Source organism: Salvelinus sp. IW2-2015, unplaced genomic scaffold, assembly GCF_002910315.2.
Source record: "Salvelinus sp. IW2-2015 unplaced genomic scaffold, ASM291031v2 Un_scaffold864, whole genome shotgun sequence".
NCBI classification, from domain to species: Eukaryota; Metazoa; Chordata; class Actinopteri; order Salmoniformes; family Salmonidae; genus Salvelinus; species Salvelinus sp. IW2-2015.
In genome coordinates this window covers 111,337-136,231 of record NW_019942633.1, presented here as the reverse complement: position 1 = coordinate 136,231, position 24,895 = coordinate 111,337, and the positions used below count along the sequence as shown (strand labels likewise).

General features: G+C 41.2%; 1 protein-coding gene across 1 annotated transcript in view; it reads left to right on the top strand.

Moving 5' to 3' along the window:
* Positions 1–24,895, top strand: part of LOC112069036 (solute carrier family 23 member 2) — a 77,588-nt gene that overhangs the window by 4,338 nt on the left and 48,355 nt on the right. The window contains exons 2-4 of the mRNA XM_024136291.2: positions 2,151–2,306; positions 10,080–10,237; positions 15,329–15,500. Coding sequence (XP_023992059.1) covers positions 2,151–2,306; positions 10,080–10,237; positions 15,329–15,500 — 486 coding nt within the window. The remainder of the gene's footprint in view (positions 1–2,150; positions 2,307–10,079; positions 10,238–15,328; positions 15,501–24,895) is intronic.

The window sequence follows — 24,895 nt, the reverse complement described above, 5'->3', positions numbered from 1 at the left end:
CTTGTGGCTGAATGGAATCAAGTCCCCGCAGTAATGTTCCAACATCTAGTGGAAAGCCTTCCCGGAAGAGTGAAGGCTGTTATAGCAGCAAAGGGGGGACCAACTTCATATTAATGCCCGTGGTTTTGGAATGAGATGTGCAACGAGCAGGTGTCCACATACTTTTGGTCATGTAGTGTAATTTGCCCATATATGGTTGTTGAGGTTGTTGAAAAGCCACAGTTGGTTGTGTTAGTAAGGTGGCAAATTAGTAACTGATTGCCAAGACTCTGGAGTCTTATACTTCTAAAATGGAATGAGGGAAGTGAAGGAAGTTCTAGTGGGAAGGCATATGTTTATGATTCAAGATTAGAGGGTCATTATGCTCGTGTCATGCTGTGCAGTAGGCTACACACCCACATGCAGTGAAAAGCTTCCTTCAACTAAGCTATTAGAACATTTATATCAATGTCCCTGGAGATCCACATTTAAAGGAAGGTGGAGGGGAAATCCATTAGGTGGCAGCAAAGGATTAGCAGATCGTAGCCTAAGCACTTCCCGCTGAAACCAGCTGTTGGATAAGTCTACCTTTTGTGGATCAAACAAGCAAAGACATGGATTGGTTCTGAGAAATCCTGTTGAATTCTTTGACTGTGTTCATGTGATGAGGCATCGGAGGTACTGTTCTCAGATTAAAGGCTTACAGAGTGATTTTAAGGCTTTTTTTGTGACAGTTGTAAGATTTCTGTACCTGTTGAACACATTGCTATCCATTTCTGCTTTAACCTTTTTCCTCAATACAGCACCTGCTTCCTCTCCACCTCTTGCCAGTGAAAATGTATTCATACCACACATTTCATACATATCATTCACCTTACCTCAATGAGAGATTAGGCATCATGATGAAGGTTAGCAATAGTTACAAAAGAAGATGTAACAGGTGTTTGTAGATACAGGTGTTTGTAGACACAAATACGGTGTATGACTGAACATAAGCGTTATCATGTGCGTGTCTCTAGAATGTAAGGAATATCTATACCTGCTACTGTATAATTGGTCAAATCAACTTCTTGCCCGATTAAACATTGCTAACGTTACTTGAGCTCAGTCAACAAAGCAATCACCCTTTTTAAACAAGATTTAATCCATAGTGAATTGGTTAAAACATTGCGGAAGAACACACAGAGCATAGGGAAGGTAATACATCTTGTGAGATACGTGTTAACATGTACCTGACCTCTTTATCTTTAGGACACTGACTGGTTTTAAGTAGCGTCAGTGGGCTATATGGCCTTGTTTACCGTCAGAATGGATTACTAGCTGCCCACACCGGTGCCATTTTCTACCATATCGCCAATCACATGCTCCCATCAGACTCAGTATAAATTTCCCTTTCACGGTCGCAGGGTGCATGGGACAGAAGATGGACTCCATAGCTCAGGCCATAATGGTGACATGGATATGGATTCCTATGGGTCATTTCAATGATTGAACAAGCACTGTGGCCGTTACACAGTAGCACTAGCACATATTAGACATACCCTTTTTCCTTGTGGTAAAATATAAATCTCCTGGAATGGTAGGAATACCACTTAGACTTCCTTCACAGGCAGCTGTTTCTTGTTTTCTCTTTTAGTCTTTGGCATACTGTTCTTTTAGAATGAATTTGACATCAGAGAAGAATGTTAAAGGGAGGTAACACAATCCTGTGTGGTTGTAGTTGGACTGTTTCTGTTCTGTTTTTCTCAGAAAACCACTAAAAACTGTATCTTGAGATATAATATGTTTTACTTTAAAAATTATTCTTAGTCTTTGAAGAGTACTATACTTTTCTCGTTAACTTTTTTTCTCCAGGAAATGGTATATGTAAGATTATAAACTGGGTGGTTCGAGCCCTGAATGCTGATTGGCTGACAGCCGTGGTACAGTATATCAGGTATACCACGGGTATGACAAAACATGTATTTTTACTGCTCTAATTACATTGGTAACCAGTTTATAATAGCAATAAGGCACCGAGGGGGTTTGTGATATATGGCCAATATACCACAGTTAAGGGCTGTGTCCAGGCACTCCGCGTTGCATTGTGCGTAAGAACAACCCCTAGCTGTGGTATATAGGCCATATAGGCAAATTTCAACTTCCCCTCTAAAGACAGTTTTCCTCCACAGGGCCCAGACAGTGATCAGTCAGAGAGGATTGACATGGAGGTGGTTCACACGGAGGGCCTGGAAGAAGGTCTGGAGGACCAGAACAAAGGCCTGGACCTGGTCTACTCCATCAATGATAGGCCACCATGGTATCTCTGCATCCTGCTGGGCTTCCAGGTAAGGGAACAACACAGTGCAGGTTGTACCCAGTGTTAACCACCAGGGTTGGGCTCAATTTCATTTTAATTTAGTTAATTCAGGAAGTGAACTGAAATCCCCCTTCCAATTGAAAATTAAGAAGATTCAAGGAAAATTGGAATTGGAATGTCAATTTACTTCCTGAATTGACTGAATTTAAATGGGATGGACCCGAAACCTGCTGTGAACCAGACATCTTCTTTATTGAGGAAACATGTACTTACTACGACTGTAATATGTGATTGTCTCACCAAGCTACTTTAAGATGAATACACTAACTGTAAGTTGCTCTGGATAAGATCGTCTGCTAAATGACTAAAATGTAAATGTACATCCTTTACCTACTCCCTCTTCCCCTGTATAAATATATCTTAGTCTACAATTAAGTCTCCCACCTATAACCATTTCCCATCTAGCATTTCTTGGAAATAGTTCTGCATGCTGGTCCCCATCTCATGCCACTCCTGCTCTGTCTTTCCTTACTCACTTCAAAGTCACCCCATATTTGATGTCACCATTCCTCAAAGGTACAAAACATAATGGACAGGAAACAGCCCATATCTTAATTAATGTACCATTGGATTAGTCTATTTCTTCTGCATCCGGTGTTTGTGAGACAAGGGTGGACCCCGAAGAAGCCCGGGGCCGGTTATCTTTTACAAAAACGTCTGTAGTCAGAATGGTTTGAGCTGCAAACATGTCGTCCAAAAAGTTATACTTTCGACTCACCTGTCCATAGAACATTCTTCCAAGAGTCTTGATGATCATCCAGGTGCTTCCAGGCATTTTTTTGCAATCTTGAGTCAACTTTTTGGACGAGATAGGTCCCATTATGTCTGGCGAAAACCAAACACTGCATTCCAAAGTAAGAACCTCATACCAACGGTCAAGCATGGTGGTGGTACTGTGATGGTTTGGGGATGCTTTGCTGCCTCAGGACCTGGACAACTTGCCTTAATAGAAGAACCACGAATTCTGCTCTGTATCATTGAATTCTAGAGGAGGATTTCAGGCCATCCGTTTGTGAGCTGGAGCTGAAGCGCAGCTGGGTCATGCAGCAAAACAATGATTAAAAACACACAATCAAGTCTACATGAAAATGTTTAAAAAGCAAAACATTTGAAGTTTTGGAATGGCCTAGTCAAAGTTCAGACCTAACCCCAATTGAGATGTTGTGGCAGGACTTGAAACGAGCAGTTCATGCTTGAAACCCCACAAATGTCGCTGAGTTAAAGCAGTTCTACATGCAAGAGTGGGCCAAAATTCCTCCACAGTGATGTGAGAGACTGATCAACAACTACAGGAAGCATTTGGTTGGAGTCATTGCAGCTAAAGGTGGTACAACCGGTTATTGAGTGTATGGGGGCAATTAATTTTTCACCCAGAGGAATTGAGTGTTCCATAACTTTGTTAATTAAATTAAAAAATATATACATTTCTTGTTGTTGTTATTTGTAAACTCAGGTTCCTTTGATCTAATATTAGGTTTTGGTTGAAGATCTGACAACATTTATTATCATAAAAATATGCAAAAACAGAGAAAATCAGAATGGGGCAAATACTTTTTCACAGCACTGTATCCATGAAAACCCAAGACTCTCATGAACACGCACGTGTAACATGTTTTTCTCTATGACGCTCACAAGTTACACAATAGTCGTTGGAAGTTAAGAGGTTCTTCAACACAGAAGAACAAAGGAAATCCCAGGACATAGTGTCTATAATACTGTATAAAGCTCACATAGTTGCTGTCAAAAACTCAAAACTTCACACAGTTGTCACTGGATATGATTTTCCCACAGAGCAAACAATTTCTGTACTTACAGCCGGGAGGGGAAACTTTTTATGGGGTGGGGCCACTATTTCCTTCAATTCTACACATTTTGCCATAGGGTGGAGGCAAATGTTTACAGTTTTTAATATGACAACTGATGATCATATTAATTACCCCAGTCGGTAATTTGGTTATGCTTACTACAATTTCAGATAGCTGGCCTCTATCTAAAATAATTTAGCTGACATGGGCCTATTGAGTGACTGCTGATGCACAAACAAATTTCGAAATTGCACCTTGGGTATTCTATTATTTTAACTCTGAACAATAAATTCAGGCCAACTGAGTCCCCCCCCMAAAAAAATATTGGTTTGCAGGCCTACAAAAGAGGTGCCGCCAGTCGCCCATCCCAGACTTACAGCATTCATATAAAATCATTGTTTTATCAGGTTTTTGTTTTTGACGACCCTATTAGTTAAATTGAAGTTGTCAATAACACTCATTAATGCAACTGTTTGTATCAAATGGGTCTGTGTTCTACCTGTAGCCCTGGTTGTCCTGAAAATAAAATTGTAAAATACTTAGTTGTGAGGCTAAATATAAATATTAGTCGATAAATGAAAAGCAGATATTTACTTGGGTCTTGGGACAGATAGGGTTACATTTCCCATAATGAGGAGGTTGGACAGACCCTTTAACATGAAGTTCTGGTGTATAGCATCGAACAGCTCTTTCTGGAAGACCTGAGCAGACATCAAGGATGCATAAGCTCAAAGGCTCACCATAAGGTCAGGATATATAGTATATAGTGCCCTCGGAAAGTAATCAGACCCCTTGACTTTATCACATTTTGTTACCTTACATTAAATCCTCAGCAATATACACACAATATCCCATAATGACAAAGTGACAAATTTATAAAAAATAAAAAATAGATACCTTATTTACATAAGTATTCAGACCCTTTGCTATGAGACTCAAAATTGAGCTCAGGTGCATCCTGTTTCCATTGATCATCCTTGAGATGTTTCTAGAACTTAATTGGAGTCCACCTGTGGTAAATTCAACTGATTGGACATGATTTAGAAAGGCACACACCTGTCTAGGTAACCTAGTGTAGTGGTTAGAGCGTTGGGCCAGTAACCAAAATATCGAATCCCCAAGCTAACAAGGTATATAAGGTCCCACAGTTGACAGGGCATGTAAGAGCAAAAACCAAGTCATGAGGTTGAAGGAATTGTCTGTAGAGCTCCGAGACAGGATTGTGTTGAAGCACAGTTCTGGGGAAGGGTACCAAAACATTTCTGCAGCATTGAAAGTCCCCAAGAACACAGTGGCATCCATCATTCTTAAATGAAAGAAGTTTGGAACCACCAAGACTCTTCCTAGAGCTGGCCGCCCGGCCAAACTGAGCAATCGGGGGAGAAGGGCCTTGGTCAGGGAGGTGACCAAGAACCCGATGGTCACTCTGACAGAGCTCTAGAGTTCCTCTGTGGAGATGGGAGAAGGAAGGACAACCATCTCTGCAGTACTCCCCCAATCAGGCCTTTATGGTAGAATAGCCAAACGGATGCCATCRGCAGGGACTGGGAGACTAGTCAGGATCAAGGCAAAGATGAACGGAGCAAAGTACAGAAAGATCCTTGATGAAAACCTGCTCCAGAGCACTCAGGACCTCAGACTGGGGCGAAGGTTCACCTTTCAACAGGACAACGACCCTAAGCACACAGCCAAGACAACGCAGGAGTGGCTTCGGGACAAGTCTCTGAATGTCCTTGAGTGGCCCAGCCAGAGCCCGGACTTGAACACGATCTAACATCTCTGGAGAGACATGAAAATATCTGTGCAGCAACGCTCCCCATCCAAGCTTATAGAGCTTGAGAGGATCTGCAGAGAATAATGGGAGAAACTCCCCAAATACAGGTGTGCCAAGCTTGTAGCGTCATACCCAAGAAGACTCAATGCTGTAATCGCTGCCGAAAGTGCTTCAACAAAGTACTGAGTTAAGGGTCTGAATACTTATTTAAATGTGATATTTAAAAAATGTTTAAAAAAAACAGTTTTTGCTTTGTCAATATGGGGTATTGTGTGTAGGTTGATGAGTAAAAAAAACGATTGAATTAATTTTAGAATAAAGCTGTAATGTAATAACATGGAAAAAGTCAAGGGGTCTGAATACTTTCTGAAGGCACTGTGCACAAGGCCTTCAGAGATTATTCAAAAGATAGACACAAACATAAAGGAGGAAGTGGATCTAGCAAACCATGAGGGTCCTTGGCTGTGTCTAAAATGGCACCCTATTCCCTATGTAGTGCACTACATTTGACCAGGACCCATTGGGCCTGAAATTGCACCCTATTTCCTATGTAGTGTACTAATTTTAACCAGGACCCATAAAGCCCAAGTGGCACCCTATTCCTTTTTTAGTACACTACTTGTGACGAGTGCCTATAGGGCTCTGGTCAAAAGCTGTGCACTATGTAGGGAATAGGGTTCCATTTCCCACGTATACTTTCTCATTTCGACCCCAAACTCAAAACTGGTGTGCGTGGCCAAAGAGCTCTATTTTCATGTCATCTGACCAAAGCACCGGTTCCAATCCAAGTGCCAATGCCGTTTAGTGAAGTCCAGGTGTTTACATTTGTTGGACAGCATGAAAATAGAGCTCTTTGGCTATGCACACCAGCGGCGGGTTTGGCATCGAAATGAGACTGCATGAGCAAAAAATTACCCCGTACCTACTGTAAAATATGGTGGTGGATATTTGATGTTATGGGGCTATTTTGCTTACACTAGTCCTTGGGCCCTTATTAAGGTCAACCGCATCAATGACCTTTATCCAGTATCAGGACATTTTAACCAAAGACCTGGTTGCCTCTGCCAGGAGGCTGAAACTTGACAGTAAGTGAACAGTATCATCCAGCATGACAATAACACCAAACACACATCAAAATCCACAAAGAAATTATTAATTGACAACAAAATTATAATTTTGCAATGGCCATCTCAGTTGTCGGGCTTTAAACCCATTGAATTGAAGAGGGCAGTCCATTGACACTGTGTTAACAACCCTCCAGGCGAGCTTCAATGCCATACAACTCTCCTTCCGTGGCCTCCAATTGCTCTTAAATACAAGTAAAACTAAATGCATGCTCTTCAACCGATCGCTGCCTGCACCTGCCCGCCTGTCCAACATCACTACTCTGGACGGCTCTGACTTAGAATATGTGGACAACTACAAATACCTAGGTGTCTGGTTAGACTGTAAACTCTCCTTCCAGACTCACATCAAACATCTCCAATCCAAAGTTAAATCTAGAATTGGCTTCCTATTCCGCAACAAAGCATCCTTCACTCATGCTGCCAAACATACCCTTGTAAAACTGACCATCCTACCAATCCTCGACTTCGGTGATGTCATTTACAAAATAGCCTCCAAAACCCTACTCAATAAACTGGATGCAGTCTATCACAGTGCCATCCGTTTTGTCACCAAAGCCCCATATACTACCCACCACTGCGACCTGTACACTCTCGTTGGCTGGCCCTCGCTTCATACTCGTCGCCAAACCCACTGGTTCCAGGTCATCTACAAGACCCTGCTAGGTAAAGTCCCCCCTTATCTCAGCTCGCTGGTCACCATAGCAACACCTACCTGTAGCACGCGCTCCAGCAGGTTTATCTCTCTGGTCACCCCCAAAACCAATTCTTCCTTTGGCCGCCTCTCCTTCCAGTTCTCTGCTGCCAATGACTGGAACGAACTACAAAAATCTCTGAAACTGGAAACACTTATCTCCCTCACTAGCTTTAAGCACCAGCTGTCAGAGCAGCTCATAGATTACTGCACCTGTACATAGCCCATCTATAAWTTAGCCCAAACAACTACCTCTTTACCTACTGTATTTATTTATTTATTTTGCTCCTTTGCACCCCATTATTTCTGTCTCTACTTTGCGCTTTCTTCCACTGCAAACCAACCATTCCAGTGTTTTTATTTTTTATTTTACTTGCTGTGTTGTATTTACTTCGCCACCATGGCCTTTTTATATTTTTATTTATTTATACATATATTTGTTTGCCTTCACCTCCCTTATCTCACCTCACTTGCTCACATTGTATATAGACTTATTTTTTTTCACTGTATCATTGACTATAWGTTTGTTTTACTCCATGTGTAACTATGTGTTGTTGTATGTGTCGAACTGCTTTGCTTTATCTTGGCCAGGTCGCAATTGTAAATGAGAACGTGTTCTCAATTTGCCTACCTGGTTAAATAAAGGTTAAATAAAAAATAAAAAAAATAATAAATAAGCACAGACAAACGATATCAAGGATCTGGAAGGTTTATGTATGGAGAAATGGTCTAAGATCCCTCCCAATGTGTTCTCCAACATCAAACATTTTAGAAAAAGTATCAGTGTCGTTATCCCCGCAAGGTGAGACATTGATAGGTATTGAAAACAGGGGTGTCAATAATTTTGAACCCTACCTTTTTGATAAAAGAAATATGACTCTCTGAGCTATTATATTAGTATAAAATAATATATATTTTTAGCATACAATATAGCTCAGTATTTGAATGACTTATTTTATACATCATTTTTGATAATCTTTATCAAGTGTGTCAATAAGTTTGGACCCCACTGTATGTCTGTAGTACCTTATATTATTAATGGTAGCGGTAGTTATATTAATTGTAGGCCTATTAGTAATTGAACAACTTATTTTSTGCTTAAATTGTTGTTGTTGCTGTTAATGTAGCTTCATTGCCAATATCCTGGTCTATCCCTTTAAACCAAATGTCATTATCGACTAATAGGGTATTTTCCCACTGCACTGTGTCAACACTGGACTATCCAGTTCCAGGCATAAGCGACATAATCGGTCGCTTTAGGGCCCCAGTTGGGGTCTCTTGGCAGTAAGAATAGGTGCAATTTCAACATTTGGTTGTGCATCAGCAGTTTTGCCTTGTTATGTCAGTCACTGACAGACTCAATTAGCCATGTCAGCTAACAATTTTTAGATTGGTAGTTAGTCTAGCCAGCTATCTAAACTTGTATTAACCATGGCCAAATACCAACTGGGCACGCAGGGCCCTAACCTCCAGGGGGCCCCCATTGATTTGTTAGTCATTCTCACTCATATGTGAGCGATAACAGTATAACACAAGCATTTGCACACCTGCATGCTGAAAGCCCAGGGCTAACATGTCAAAGAAAGTAACAGAGGAGCTGAGGGGACAGTTAAATGCATATCCTATAGAAGTCATTCAGCAAATATGTTTTCACACTGCTGATTTCAACAATGTGTTTGTAAGGTCAGGCGGGTGTTTAGGGTGATTAAGGCTAGCACTGAAAAGAGGAGGGCCAGCTAAGACCTGGGCCAATGTTGGTGTTATCCAACTTCAATTAATGCATTATGCGAAAGTTATGCGTGAAATGTGGTTTTGGCCTGGGCCAAGGGAGATCTAGGCTAAACCAAAACCTGTGAAGAGCATTAAAGGGATAGTGATAGATTTAGGCRATGAAGCCCTTTTTCTACTTACCCAGAGTCAGATGAACTTATGGATACCATTTTTATGTCTCTGAGTGCAGTTTGAAGGAAGTTGGAGGTAGTGTTGTGAGCCATCGCTAACTAGCTTGAGCGCAACAGCTGGAAGTCTACACGTACCACAAACATATAAATGTTATCCATGAGTTACTCTGACTTTGGTTAGGTAGAAAAAGGGCTTATTCACTATCCCTTTAAAAGTTTGGACTGAAAAAGAATGGGGAAAATAGTAAAGGTGAATGTAGCCTAATCATAATAGTATTAGAACAGTTTGTTCTGACATTTGTATTTGTGTGTGATATCAAGTCATGACAGGTATGTCAATGTGTTGTTCTGTTGTTACGATTATCTGTTTACAATATACTGTGATTCGAACCATGACATTTCATGGTCATGCCTTTCGGTCTTTCTTCTGCTTCTGTCAACAGCATTATATTCTGGCATTCGGTGGCATAATTGCAGTGCCTCTGATCCTGGCCGAGCCTCTCTGTATTGGAAACAACAACGCCGCCAAGAGCCTACTCATCTCCACCATATTCTTCGTGTCGGGTGTGTGCACATTGCTTCAGACCACTATCGGAACCAGGTAGATAGTCCTCTTGGCATTTCCTTAATAGCTTATCTTTCACATAAGGGCACACACATACAGTTGAAGTCAGAAGTTTACATACACTTAGGTTAGAGTCATTAAAACTCRTTTTTCAACCACTCCACAAATTTCTTGTTAACAAACTATAGTTTTGGCARGTCGGTTAGGACATCTACTTTGTGCATGACRCAAGTARTTTTTCCAACAAATGTTTACAGATTGATTATTTCACTTATAATTCACTGTATCACAATTCCAGTGGGTCAGAAGTTTACAGTACATACACTAAGTTGACTGTGCCTTTAAACAGCTTGGAAAATTCCAGAAAATGATGTCATGGCTTTAGAAGCTTCTGATAGGCTAATTGACATAATTTGAGTCAATTGGAGGTATACCTGTGGATGTATTTCAAGGCCTACCTTCAAACTCAGTGSCTCTTTGCTTGACATCATGGGAAAATCAAAAGAAATCAGCCAAGACTTCAGAAAAWAAATTGTTGACCTCCACAAGTCTGGTTCATCCTTGGGAGTAATTTCGAAACGCCTGAAGGTACCACGTTCATCTGTACAAACAATAGAATGCAAGTATAAACACCATGTGACCATGCAGCCGTCATACCACTCAGGAAGGAGACGCGTTCTGTCTCCTAGAGATGAATGTACTTTAGTGCGAAAAGTGTAAATCAATCTCAGAACAACAGCAAAGGACCTTGTGAAGATGGTGGAGGAAACAGGTACAAAAGTATCTATCTCCACAGTAAAACGAGTCCTATATCGACATAACCTGAAAGGCCGCTCAGCAAGGAAGAAGCCACTGCTCCAAAACCGTCATAAAAAGCCAGACTACAGTTTGCAACTGCACATGGGGACAAAGATTGTACTTTTTGGAGAAATGTCCTCTGGTCTGATGAAACAAAATAAAGGTGTTTGGCCATAATGACCATCGTTATGTTTGGAGGAAAAAGGGGGAGGCTTGCAAGCCGAAGAACATCATCCCAACCGTGAAGCACGGGGGTGGCAGCATCATGTTGTGAKGGTGCTTTGCTGCAGGAGGGACTGGTGCACTTCACAAAATAGCTGGCATCATGAGGCAGGAAWTTATGTGGATATATTGAAGCAACATCTCAAGACATCAGTTAGGAAGTTAAAGCTTGGTCGCAAATGGGTCTTCCAAATGAACAATGACCCAAAGCATACTTCCAAAGGAAAGTCTGAGTACTGATAGAGGGATTGTGCATTCCTGGTGTAACTCGGGCAGTTGTTGTTGCCATCCTGTACCTGTCCTGCAGGTGTGATGTTTGGATGTACCGATCCTGTGCAGGTGTTGTTGCACATGGTTTGCCCATGCGAAGACGATCAGCTGTCCGTCCTGTCTCCCTGTAGCTCTGTCTTAGGCGTCTCACAGTATGGACATTGCAATTTATTGCCCTTTCACACAGATGAGCAGGGAACCTGGGCATCTTTCTTTTGGTGTTTTTCAGAGTCAGTGGAAAGGCCTCTTTAGTGTCCTAAGTTTTCATAACTGTGACCTTAAATGCCTACCGTCTGTAGGAGGGACTGGTGCACTTCACAAAATAGCTGGCATCATGAGGCAGGAAATTATGTGGATATATTGAAGCAACATCTCAAGACATCAGTTAGGAAGTTAAARCTTGGTCGCAAATGGGTCTTCCAAATGAACAATGACCCAAAGCATACTTCCAAAGTTGTGGCAAAATGGCTTAAGGACAACAAAATCAAGGTATTGGAGTGGCCATCACAAAGCCCTGAACTCAATCCTATAGAAAACTTGTGGGCAGAACTGAAATAGCGTGTGCGAGCAAGGAGGGCTACAACCCTGACTCAGTTACACCAKCTCTGTCAGGAGGAATGGGCCAAAATTCACCCAACTTATCGTGGGAAGCTTGTGGAAGGCTACCTGAAACGTTTGACCCAAGTTAAACAATTTAAAGGCAATGCTACCAAATACTATTGAGTGCATGTAAACTTCTGACCCACTGGGAATGTGATGAAAGAAATAAAAGCTGAAATAAATCATTTTCTCAACTTATTCTATTCTGACATTTCACATTCTTAAAATAAAGTGGTGATCCTAACTGACCTAAAACAGGGAATTTTTACTAGGATTAAATGTCAGGAATTGTGAAAAATTTAGTTTAAATGTATTTGGCAAAGRTGTATGTMCACTTCCGACTTATGTATACACTGATTGTACAAAACCGCTGCACCACTCGGGCTCCCGAGTGTGTATAGGCCAGTGTATAGGCCTCAGTGTATAGGCCTCAGTGTATAGGCACAAGGATGTATAAATGCAAACACATGTAGGAGCCTACTTTAAACCCACAGAGGCTTAGAAGAACACACAGACAAGGCTGTGTACATGCTTGCTTGAGTAGACACGCAATCGTGCACACATCTGAATCCAAAACAGAGATCTGAAACCAAACAGACATCTGAACCCAAACAGCAATCTGAACTTAACAAAAAACCTTCTCTAAACTCAGCAAAAAAATAAATGTCCTCTCACTGTCAACTGCGTTCATTTTCAGCAAACTTAACATGTGTAAATATTTGTAAGAACACAACAAGATTCAACAACTGAGACATAAACTGAACAAGTTCCACAGACATGTGACTAACAGAAATGGAACAACGTGTCCCTGAACAAAGGGGGTGTTTAAATCAAAAGGACCAGTCAGTATCTGGTGTGGCCACCAGCTGCATTAAGTACTGCAGTGCATCTCCTCCTCATGGACTGCACCAGATTGACCAGTTCTTGCTGTGAGATGTTACCCCACTCTTCCACCAAGGCACCAGCAAGTTCCCGGACATTTCTTGGGGGAATGGCCCTAGCCCTCACCCTCTGATCCAACAGGTCCCAGACGTGCTCAATGGGATTGAGATCCGGGCTCTTCGCTGGCCTTGGCAGAACATTGATATTCCTGTCTTGCAGGAAATCACACACAGAACGAGCAGTATGGCTGGTGGCATTGTCATGCTGKAGGGTCATGTCAGGATGAGCCTGCAGCAAGGGTACCACATTAGGGAGGAGGATGTCTTCCCTGTAACGCACAGCATTGAGATTGTYKKCAWTGMMRACAATCTCAGTCCGATGATGCTGTGACACACCGCCCCAGACCATGACGGACCCTGAACCTCCAAATCGATCCCGCTCCASAGTACTGTACAGGCCTCGGTGTAACGCTCATTCCTTCAATGATCTATACGACTTCGACCATCACCCCAGGTGAGACAAAACTGTGACTTGTCATTGAAGAGCACTTTTGCCAGTCCTGTCTGGTCCCGCGAYGGTGGGTTTGTGCCCTTAGGCGATGTTGTTGCCGGTGATGTCTGGTGAGGACCTGCCTTACAACAGGCCTACAAGCCCTCAGTCCAGCCTCTCTCAGCCTTTTGCGGAAAGTCTGAGTACTGATAGAGGGATTGTGCATTCCTGGTGTAACTCGGGCAGTTGTTGTTGCCATCCTGTACCTGTCCCTGCAGTGTGATTGTTGTGGATTGTTAACCGATCCTGTGCAGGTGTTGTTGCACATGGTTTGCCCATGCGAGGACGATCAGCTGTCCCCCTGTCTCCCTGTAGCTCTGTCTTAGGCGTCTCACAGTATGGACATTGCAATTTATTGCCCTTTCACCAGATGAGCAGGGGACCTGGCCATTCTTTCTTTTGGTGTTTTTCAGAGTCAGTGGAAAGGCCTCTTTAGTGTCCTAAGTTTTCATAACTGTGACCTTAAATGCCTACCGTCTGTAAGCTGTCAGTGTCTTCATGACCGTTCCACAGGTGCATGTTCATTAATTGTTTATTGTTCATTGAACAAGCATGGGAAACAGTGTTTAAACCCTTTTCAATGAAGATCTGTGAAGTTATCTTTGAAAGACAGGGTCCTGAAAAAGGGACGTTTCTTTTTTTGCTGAGTTTATTTCCATCTAGGTAATCCTTTTGGAAATATCTGTCTCCAGTTCTAARTAAAGTAAAGTTCCAGACAGCTTAATGCCCTAATGTACAGTATAGTGAGGACAGGGTTAGGACCTGGGCCTACCACAGTTTAAGAATGATTCCTGTCCAAAGCCTTATGTTGAGTTTCCATGAGTTAGAGCTGAAGAGCCCAGGTGCAGATGCAGGATTGGTCAGTATGGAATTACATAATATATATTATATTATAAGACTAGATAATCACCCAGATGAGTCTATCACAGCCCAGCAGTTATGTATCATAAACATAACAGCAACCTTATTTATTTAAGCTGGTTTGAACTAATACGYGTACCCTCTAGTAGTATACGGTAATGACACTGAATATGCACTGAGTATACTAAACATTAGGAACACCTTCTTAGTATGGCATTGCAGTTCTTGATACAAACCAGTGCGCCTGGAACTTACTAAAAGCACTTCAATACTTGTCTTGCCCATTCACCCTTTGAATGACACACATACACAATCCATGTCTCAATTGTGTGTCAAGGCTTAAAAATCCTTCTTTAACCTGTCTCCTCCCCTTCATCTACACTGATTGAAGTGGATTTAACAAGTTACATCAATAAGGGATCATTGCTTTCCCCTCGATTCACCTGGTCAGTCTTTCATGGAAAGAGCAGGTGTTCTTAATGTTTTGTACACTCAGTGTATCTCAACTGTTGTAAGACCAAAATGGGTTGGTTGTATAAGGCTAAAACTACTAGACCAGGGATGCATCCAGTGGAATAAATCAGGCAAATAGGCACCTATAGTAGCTACCCAACCAGCTACCCAACCACCTACCCATTTCAAGGAAGCTTATCGTTACTATACATCCTTTCTTGGCTCCAGATATCAGGAATCATTCCGTGGCCATTGAGACGACATTGGGATAATATTGGGTATGTCGTGATCGAGTTAACTTGAGCTTCTTTGACAATCTGCATCTATACACCTTTAGGTCAAAGGTTAGCTAAACTCATCTAAAAGAGTCCAGGGTAGTTGTACTCTTCTAATCTTAAATCTTATTTGCTACCAGGCAGACCACTGGTAGATGAACCAGACCATTCCACCCTTAACCCATGCATGCTACTGGTTGCCTCTTTCTTTCCACAGGTTGCCAATCCTCCAGGGGGGTACCTTTAGCTTCATCACCCCCACCCTGGCCATACTTGCTCTGCCTAAGTGGCAGTGCCCTGACCCTAGTGCCATGTCCCAGCAGCTTCAAAATGCCACTGGCTCCCTGCTAATAGACTCTGATGAGGTGTGGAAGTCACGCATGAGAGAGGTATGTTTGCGGTCTAGATCCAACAAGTGATATACAAAAAACCTCCTGAACTAATATCACATAGCAGTATAACTCAAGACTAAATTAAAAAAAAAAATTGTCGGGAGTAAGTGTTATATTGCTAACACACTCTCTGAACTCATGTCCATACCACTCAGGACACTAAATCAATTGTACTAAGTGTCGATAGCACTTTACATCCAGCATCCAGGTATAATGGTTTGACTTATGACTTATTAGAATATGTTATGTCTCTCCATGCATGAAATTGTCAAATGTCTCAAACTGAGGCTCCTGAGTGGTGCAGCGGTCTAAGGCACTTAATCTCAGTGCTAGAGGCATCACTACATACCCTGGTTTGATTCCAGGCTGTTTCACAACTGGGTGTGATTGTGTGTCCCATRGGGCGGCGCACAATTGGCCCAGCGTGGCCCAGCGTGGGTTTGGCTGGCGTGGCCCAGCGTGGGTTTGGCTGGGCCCAATTGGTTTGGCTGGGGTAGGCCATCATTGTAAATAAGAATTTGTTCTTAACTGACTTGCCTAGTAAAATAAAATAGTTGGGTGCACTTTCATTAAATTGTGCACCTAGCAAAATATTGTTTGGCTAGCGATGTTTCTGAACTGTACAATGTCAGGAAAGGGGGTACATAGTCATTTGCATAACTGAATGCAGCCAACCGAAATGTGTGTTCCGCATTAATTAATACAACCCCTGAATCAGAGCGGTGGGGGGGCTTCTTTAATCAACATAATCGGCGCCCGGGGACCAGTTGTTGTTGGGGTTAACTGCCTTTGCTCAGGGCCAGAAAGGCAGATTTTTCCACCTTGGCTACATGGGATGGCAGAATTTGCTAAACAAATGGCCTCCCGATTGATACAAATCATCATGATATCATTCTGCCAGGTAGGCTTACTTCTGTCTCTTATACACATCTAGATGTGTATAAGAGACAGGTATAATACAGGCCTCTAATGCAGAATTGGCTAAACAAATGGCCTCCCGATTGATACAAATCATCATGATATCATTCTGCCAGGTAGGCTTACTTCGCAGCCGACATTTAATGCAGAATTGGCTAAACAAATGGCCTCCCGATTGATACAAATCATCATGATATCATTCTGCCAGGTAGGCTTACTTTGCAGCCGACATTTAATGCAGAATTGGCTAAACAAATGCCCTCCCGATTGATACAAATCATCATGATATCATACTTTGCAGCCAATAATTAATTGGGAAGATTTTTGGGTAAAGCCTTCAGAAATGTTCACTCAAACAGCACCCAATGTAAAAAAAACTATGTAAAAAAACAATGTAGTTGTTTCAACTAATTATTATTAAGTAACTGGTTCCACAGGCTTTTTTTTTGTTTACTCAACTTTTTGGTCCAAGTGTTACCTAAAAAAATATGTCCTAAACTTAGCTCTAACTTGAGAAAACATAGGCAAAAAATCTGTCGACTTGTTTGTTTGCTCAAATTGTCTCATATCTTCATTTAACTCGAAATGATTATCTGAGCATCTTACCTAAAAATGGCTGCAGAAGTAGTTACACACACAGTGCTATTAATAACATACAATACTTTCAACTTACATGATTACATTGTGCATGTTCATTTATACAGTAATTCATGTTCAACATGTCCTCACCTGGGATTTGAACTGACAACCTCTTGGTTCACAGCAGTCCAATCTTCCTGCTACACCACCATGTCTGTGTCAATGACTGATTTCTCCTGTATTACTACACTTTGCACAGCAAAGTAAATCTCAGCTCTGTTAAAAATACACTCAAGATAAACTATTTTATTTATCATTGTGATTAAGGAGTACAAATTAAACAGAGTAATATGACCCACCAACATTAGACAACTATAACTAAAAAACTACAATTGCTGAAATAGGTCGTGTAAATCAAATCAATGATGAGAGAATAGTCCGATGAACTGATAATTGACACAGACATGGTGGTGTAGCTGGAGGATCGAAGTTCAAATCCCAGGTGACGACATAATGAATAATAGTTAGTGTGTAAATGAACATGCACAATGTAATCATGTACGTCAACGTGTGTCAAATATGTACGTTGAAAACATTATATGTTAAAAGCATTGTGTGTGTTTGTAACTAATTCCACAGCCTTTTGTAGGTAAGATTCACAAATTATAATTTCTAGTTGAATGAGCATATGAGACAAGTTGAGCAAACACATCATTTTAAGTTGACTGAATTTTTGCCTACGTTTTCTCAAGTTGGAGCTAAGTTTGTGCCAACAATGGTAACACTTGGACCGAAAAGTTAAGTAATCAAAACAAGGCTGTGGAACAAGTTACTTAATAATAATTAGTTGAAACTATATTTTTTTTTACAGTGCATGATGACTGAATTGCGCATGGCAAAGATTTAACGAATACTTCAGACCAAACTTTTTTAATACCTGGTTTGCATACCCATTGTTGCCTTAGTTAGCATTTACTGGTAGATATCATAAGTTGAAACGTCTTTCCTACCCTACCTAGCCGTTCAATTCTGTGAGCTGCCTCATGCCACAACCAGTTGAGAGCTGCAGGCTCTTGCTGCCTGATATTCCGGTGAAACTAGCTATGTGTGCCTGGTGCATGTGAATATAGTTCACATGCTTTGCGATTGTGTAGGCTACTTTGTACATTATTTCTCTATTGAATTACATAATTGATACGGCGTATACCTCTGCTATACTACTTTTATACGCATCAGTGGAGATTAAGAATATGAGTATGAGTATATGCAATGCCCAATTACATTTTTGGGGGTATACTGTACATCTTAATATACCTGGGTATATCCCCCACTACAACTCTGTATGTACTGTGTCTATATCCAATAGTGAGTGCTAAAAAGCTAACCAACTGTCTGAAATGACTCATATCCAAGAAACCCAGGACTCTAAATCAAACTGTCTTTTCTTTCACTGAGTTTCTTTAGTTTACCTGCTTACACTTCTGACTAAGACTTTAAGAATTCTATATGTATCCTCAGCTGCACTTGTCACAGAGCATTTCAGATATTTTAGCCCTCATCAGGTATGAGTCACTGCCTCTTAAATAAGCCTTAAAAGTCATTAGAAACTACACCTAGTCCTCAAGGGAGGCCCTTGCAAATATACTTGACACTGACAATGTTAAGGCTTAGGTAAGATTAATTACCTTAAATAGTTTGCAATTCATTGCCTGCGTGCTGTGTGTTTACTGCTTCACCCAAAATATTTGATTGAAAACATTGGTAGTTTAGCGAAGACAAGTCTGGACAGTAATTCCACCCAATACATCTTTACACATTGACAAGACAGGTTTTATGTGTTTTTTTGTTTTACAATTCACAACACACCCTAAAACATTCAACCTAAAACGTTCACCCTAAAACGTGTTGATGGATGTTCATAGGGAATATTGATTGATTTTAATAGGTKTAACAGATGTTATCGTACTTCGTAACCCTTGCGTTGTGTTTTTAAAGAAAGGAATGCCCAGCCAGCAGCCCCAGTTGCTTGGTATTTATTCTGACAATAGAAGCACATTACAGTGCATTCGGAATGTACTCGGACCCCTTGACTATTTCAACATTTTGTTACGTTACAGCGTTATACTGAAATGTATTAAATCGTTGTTTTTCTTCATCAATCTACTCACAATTCCCCATAATGACAAAGGGAAATGTTTCAAATATATATTAAAAAAAAGTAATATCACAAGTATTCAGACCCTTTATTCAGTACTTTGTTGAAGCACCTTTTGGTAGCGATTACAGTCTTGAGTCTTGGGTATGAAGCTACAAGCTTGGCACACCTGTATTTGGGAAGTTTCTCCCATTCTTCTCTGCAGATCCTCTCAAGCTCTATCAGGTTGGATGGGGAGCAAGGGTGCACAGCTATTTTCATGTCTCTCCAGAGATGTTTGATCGTGTTCAAGTCTGGGCTCTGGCTGGGCCACTCAAGGACATTCAGAAACTTGTCCTGAAGCCACTCCTGCGTTGTCTTGGCTGTGTGCTTAGGGTCGTTGTCCTGTTGGATGGTGAAACTTCGCCCCAGTCTGATGTCCTGAGTGCTCTGGAGCAGGTTTTCATCAAGGATCTCTCTGTTTTCATCAAGGATCTCTCTCCTCCGTTCATCTTTCCCTCGATTCTGACTAGTCTCCCAGACCCTGCCACTGAAAAACATTCCAACAGCATGATGCTTCCACCATCATGCTTCACCGTAGGGATGGTGTCAGGTTTCCTCCAGACGGGACGCTTGGCATTCAGGCCAAAGAGTTCAATCTTGGTTTCATCAGACCAAGTTTCTCATGGTCTGAGAGTCCTTTAGGTGGCCAGGTTAGGAGAGGGTTTGGACGGGGAGCTTTACTTGGCTCATCGCGCTGTAGCAACTCCTTGTGGCGGGCCAGGCGCCTGCAGGCTGACCACGGTCGTCAGTTGAAAGGTGTTTCCTCCGACACATTGGTGCAGCTGGCATCTGGGTTAAGCGAGCGTGTGTTAAGAAGCGTGGCTTGGCGGGTCATGTTTCGGAGGACTCATGACTCGACCTTTGCCTCCCGAGCCTGTTGGGGATTTGCAGCGATGAGACAAGATTAAAATTGGGGAGAATGTGTACTTACGGACCTTTTTTGGTACCCTTCCCCAGATCTGTGCCTCGACATAATTCTGTCTCAGAGCTCTACAGACAATTCCTTTGACCTCGGAGCTTGGTTTTTTCTCTGACATGCACTGTCAATCATGGGACCTTATATAGACAGGTGTGTGCCTTTCCAAATCATGTCCAATCAAATTTAATTTACCGCAGGTGGACTCCAATCAAGTTGTAGAAACATCTCAAGGATGATCAATGGAAACAGGATGCACCTGAGGTCAATTTCGAGGCTCATAGCAAAGGGTCTGAATACTTATGTAAATAAGGTATCTATTTTTTTTTATACATTTGCAAACATTTCTAAAAACCTGTTTTCGCTTTGTCATTATGGGATATTGTGTGTAGATTGTTGAGTTTAAAAAAAAAACATTTAGAATAAGGTTGTGACTTAATAAAATGTGGAAAAAGTCAAGGGGTCTGAATACTTTCTGAATGCACTGTAGATGTGCAGGACAACAGGATGTTGATGGCTGTAGATTCGTGATTCGTCGCATGCATGTCAATATCAGATTGGGTATTTTGTAATCAAATGTCATAACAATGACAAAATACAATAAATGTAAACACCTGACGATAGACACAAGGAGGCACATTAGATAACAGTATGTTGTAGATTCATGATTAGTCTGTTAGCATGGAAATAACTGTGCATTAGCAGGGAGATTTGGTATTTGGTATTTTGGTATTTTATTAGGATCCCCATTAGCTGTTGCAATAGCAGCAGCTACTCTTCCTGGGGTCCACACAAAACATGAAATATAATACAGAATGACATAATACAGAACATCAATTGTCAAGAAGAGCTCAAGGACAGAACTACTTACATTTTTTTTAAAGGCACACATAGCCTACATATCAATGCAGACACACAAACTATCTAGGTCAAATAAGAGAGAAGCTTTGTGCCGCGAGGTGTTGCTTTATCTGTTTTTTGAAACCAGGTTTTCTTTTTATTTGAGCAATATAAGATGGAAGGAAGTTCCATGCAAAAAGGGCTCTATATAATACTGTACGCTTTCTTGAATGTGTTCTGGATGTGGGGACTGTGAAAATACCCCTGGTGGTATGTCTGGTGGGAGAATTGTGTGTGTCATAGCTGTGTGTAAGTTGACTATGCAAACAATTTGGGATTTTCAACACATTACTGTTTCTTATAAAAAGAAGAAGTGATGCAGTCAGTCTCTCCTCAACTCTTAGCCAAGAGAGACTGGCATGCATAGTATTTATATCAGCTCTCTGATTACAATTAAGAGCAAAATGTGCCGCTCTGTTCTGGGCCAGCTGCAGCTTAACTAGGTCTTTCCTTGCAGCACTGGACCACACGACTGGACAATAATCTAGATTAGACAAAACTAGAGCCTGCAGAGCATCTCTTTATTACGGCCAGACCTCTCGCCATCTTTACAACCATTTAATCTATTTGTTTTGACCATGACAGTTTACAATCTAAGGTAACGCCAAGTAATTTAGTCTCCTCAACCTGGTCAACAGCCACACCATTCATTAGCAGATTCAGCTGAGATCTAGAACTTAAGGAATGATTTGTACCAAATACAATGGCCTTAGTTTAAGAGATGTTCAGGACCTGTTTATTACTGGCCACCCATTCTAAAACAGACTGCAACTCTTTGTTAAGGGTTTCAGTGACTTCATTAGCTGTGGTTGCTGATGTGTATATGGTTGACTCATCAGCATACATGGACACACATGCTTTGTTTAATGCCAGTGTCAGGTCATTGGTAAACAAATAAAAGAGTAGAGGCCCTAGAGAGCTGCCCTGCGGTACACCACACTTTACATGTTTGACATTAGAGAAGCTTCCATTAAAGAAAACCCTCTGAGTTCTATTAGATAGATTGCTCTGAATCCACGACATGGCAGAGGTTGAAAAGCCATGACACATACGTTTTTTCAACAACAGGTTATGGTCAATAATATCAAAGGCTGCACTGAAATCTAACAGTACAGCTCCCACAATCTTATTATTATCAATTTCTTTCAACCAATCATCAGTTATTTGTGTCAGTGCAGTACATGTTGAGTGCCCTTCTCAATAAGTATGCTGAAAGTCTATTGTTAATTTGTTTACAGAGAATTTGTTTACCATCACCCCTGGTGAGACAAAACCGCAACTCGTCAGTGAAGAGCACTTTTTGCCAGTCCTGTCTGGTCCAGCAACGGTGGTTTTGTACCCATAGGCGACGTTGTTGCCTACAAGCCCTCAGTCCAGCCTCTCTCAGCCTATTGCGGACAGTCTGAGCACTGATGGAGGGCAGTTGTTGTTGCCATCCTGTACCTGTCCCGCAGGTGTGATGTTTGGATGTACCAATCCTGTGCAGGTGGTGTTACACGTGGTCTGCCACTGCGAGGACGATCAGCTGTCCGTCCTGTCTCCCTGTAGCGCTGTCTCATGCGTCTCACAGTATGGACATTGCCATTTATTGCCCTGGCCACATCTGCAGTCCTCATGCCTCCTTGCAGCATGCCTAAGGCACGTTCACACAGATGAGCAGGGACCCTGGGCATCTTTCTTTTGGTGTTTTTCAGAGTCAGTTGAAAGGCCTCTTTAGTGTGCTAAGTTTTCATAACTGTGCCCTTAAATGCCTACCGTCTGTAAGCTGTTAGTGTCTTAACCGCCGTTCCACAGGTGCATGTTCAATAATTGTTTATGGTTCATTGAACAAGCATGGGAAACCGTGTTTAAACTCTTTACACTGAAAATCTCTGAAGTTATTTAGATTTTTACGAATTATTTTTGAAAGTCAAGGACCTGAAAAAGGGACGTTTCTTTTTTTGCTGAGTTTAGATCGATGAGGACAAAAAACTGTTTAATAMATTTTAGAATAAGGTTGTAACCTAACAATATGTGGAAAAAGTCAAGGGGTCTGAATAATTTCCGAAGCCTTCAGAAAGTATTCATACAGTACCCCTTGACTTATTCCACATTTTGTTGTGTTACAGCCTGAATTCAAAATGGATTGAAAAAATAATAATTCTCACTCATCTACACACAATACCCCATAATGACAAAGTGAAAACACGTTTTTAAAAATGTTTGAACATTTCTAGATAATTTAATAAATAAATAGCTCATTTACATAATTATTAAGACCCCTGAGTCAATACTTTATAGAAGCACCTTCGGTGTTGATTTCTGCTGTTAGTCTTTTGGGGTAAGATCCTTGCACACCTAGATTGTACTATATTTGCCCATTATTTCTTATCCTTCAAGCTCTGTCAAGTTGATTGTTGACCATTTCTAGACAGCCATTTTCAAGTCTTGCCACAACCGAATTAAGTCAAAACTGTAACTAGGTCACTCAGGAACATTCAAATCAAATCAAAGCAAATAAAATCCAACTTTATTTGTCACAATGCACCGAATACAACAAGTGTAAACCTTACCGTGAAATGCTTACTTACAAGCCCTTAACCAACAGTGCAGTTGAAGAAGAGTTAAGAAAATACTTACCAAATAAACTCAAGTAAAAAATTATAAAAGTAACACAATAACCTAACAACAATGAGAACATATACAGGGGGTACTGGTACCGAGTCAGTGTGCGGGGGTACAGGTTAGAGGTAATTTGTACATGTAGGTAGGGGTGAAGTGACTATGCATAGATAATAAACAGCGAGTAACAGCAGTATACAAAACTGTAATAGTCCGGTGGCCATTTTATGAATTGTTCAGCAGTCTTGTGGCTTGGGGGTAGAAGCTGTTAAGGAGCCTTTTGGTCCTAGACTTGGCGCTCCGGTATCAATGTTGTCTTGGTAAGCAACTCCAGTGTTAATTTGGCCTTGTGTTTTCGGTTATTGTCCTTCTGAAAGGTGAATTAGTCTCCCAGTGTCTGTTAGAAAGCAGACTGAACCAGGTTTTCCTCTGGGATTTTGCCTGTACTTATACCTGTATTCCTTTTTCTTTTTATCCTAAAAAAACTCCTTAGTCCTTGCCGATGACAGGCATACCAATAATATAATGCAGCCAGCACTATGCTTGAAAATATGAAGAGTGGTACTCAGTGATTTGTTGTGTTGGATTTGCCCCAAACATAACACTTCATATTCAGGACAAAAAGTTCATTTCTTTGCACAATATTTTGTTCAGTATTGCTTAAGTGCCTTGTTGCAAACAGAATGTACTGTATATGCTTCCTTCTTTTCACTCTGTCATTTATGTTAGTATTGTGGAGTAACTACAATGTTGTTGATCCATCCTCAGTTTTCTCATATTACAACCATTAAACTCTGTAACTATTTTAAAATCCACATTGGTCAAATCCCAAAGCAGTTTACTTCCTCTTTGACAACTGAGATAGGAAGGACACCTGTATCTTTGTAGTGACTAGGTGTATTTATTTTATATTTAACTAGGCAAGTCAGTTAAGAACAAATTCTTATTTACAATGACATCCTAGGAACAGTGGGTTAACTGCCTTGTTCAGGGGCAGAACGACAAATTTTTAACTTGTCGGCTCGGGATTTGATCTTGCAACATTTCGGTTACTAGTCCAAAGCTCTAACCACTAGGCTACCTGCCGCCCCGTATTGATACACCATCCAAGGCCTAATTAATAACTTCACCATGCTCAAAGGGACATTCAGCGTCTACTTATTCTTTACATTTTTTTAACACATCTACCAATCGGTGCCCTTCTTTGCGAGGCATTGAAAAACCTCCCTGGTCTTTGTTGTTGAATCTGTGCTTGAAATTCACTACTTGATTGAGGGACCT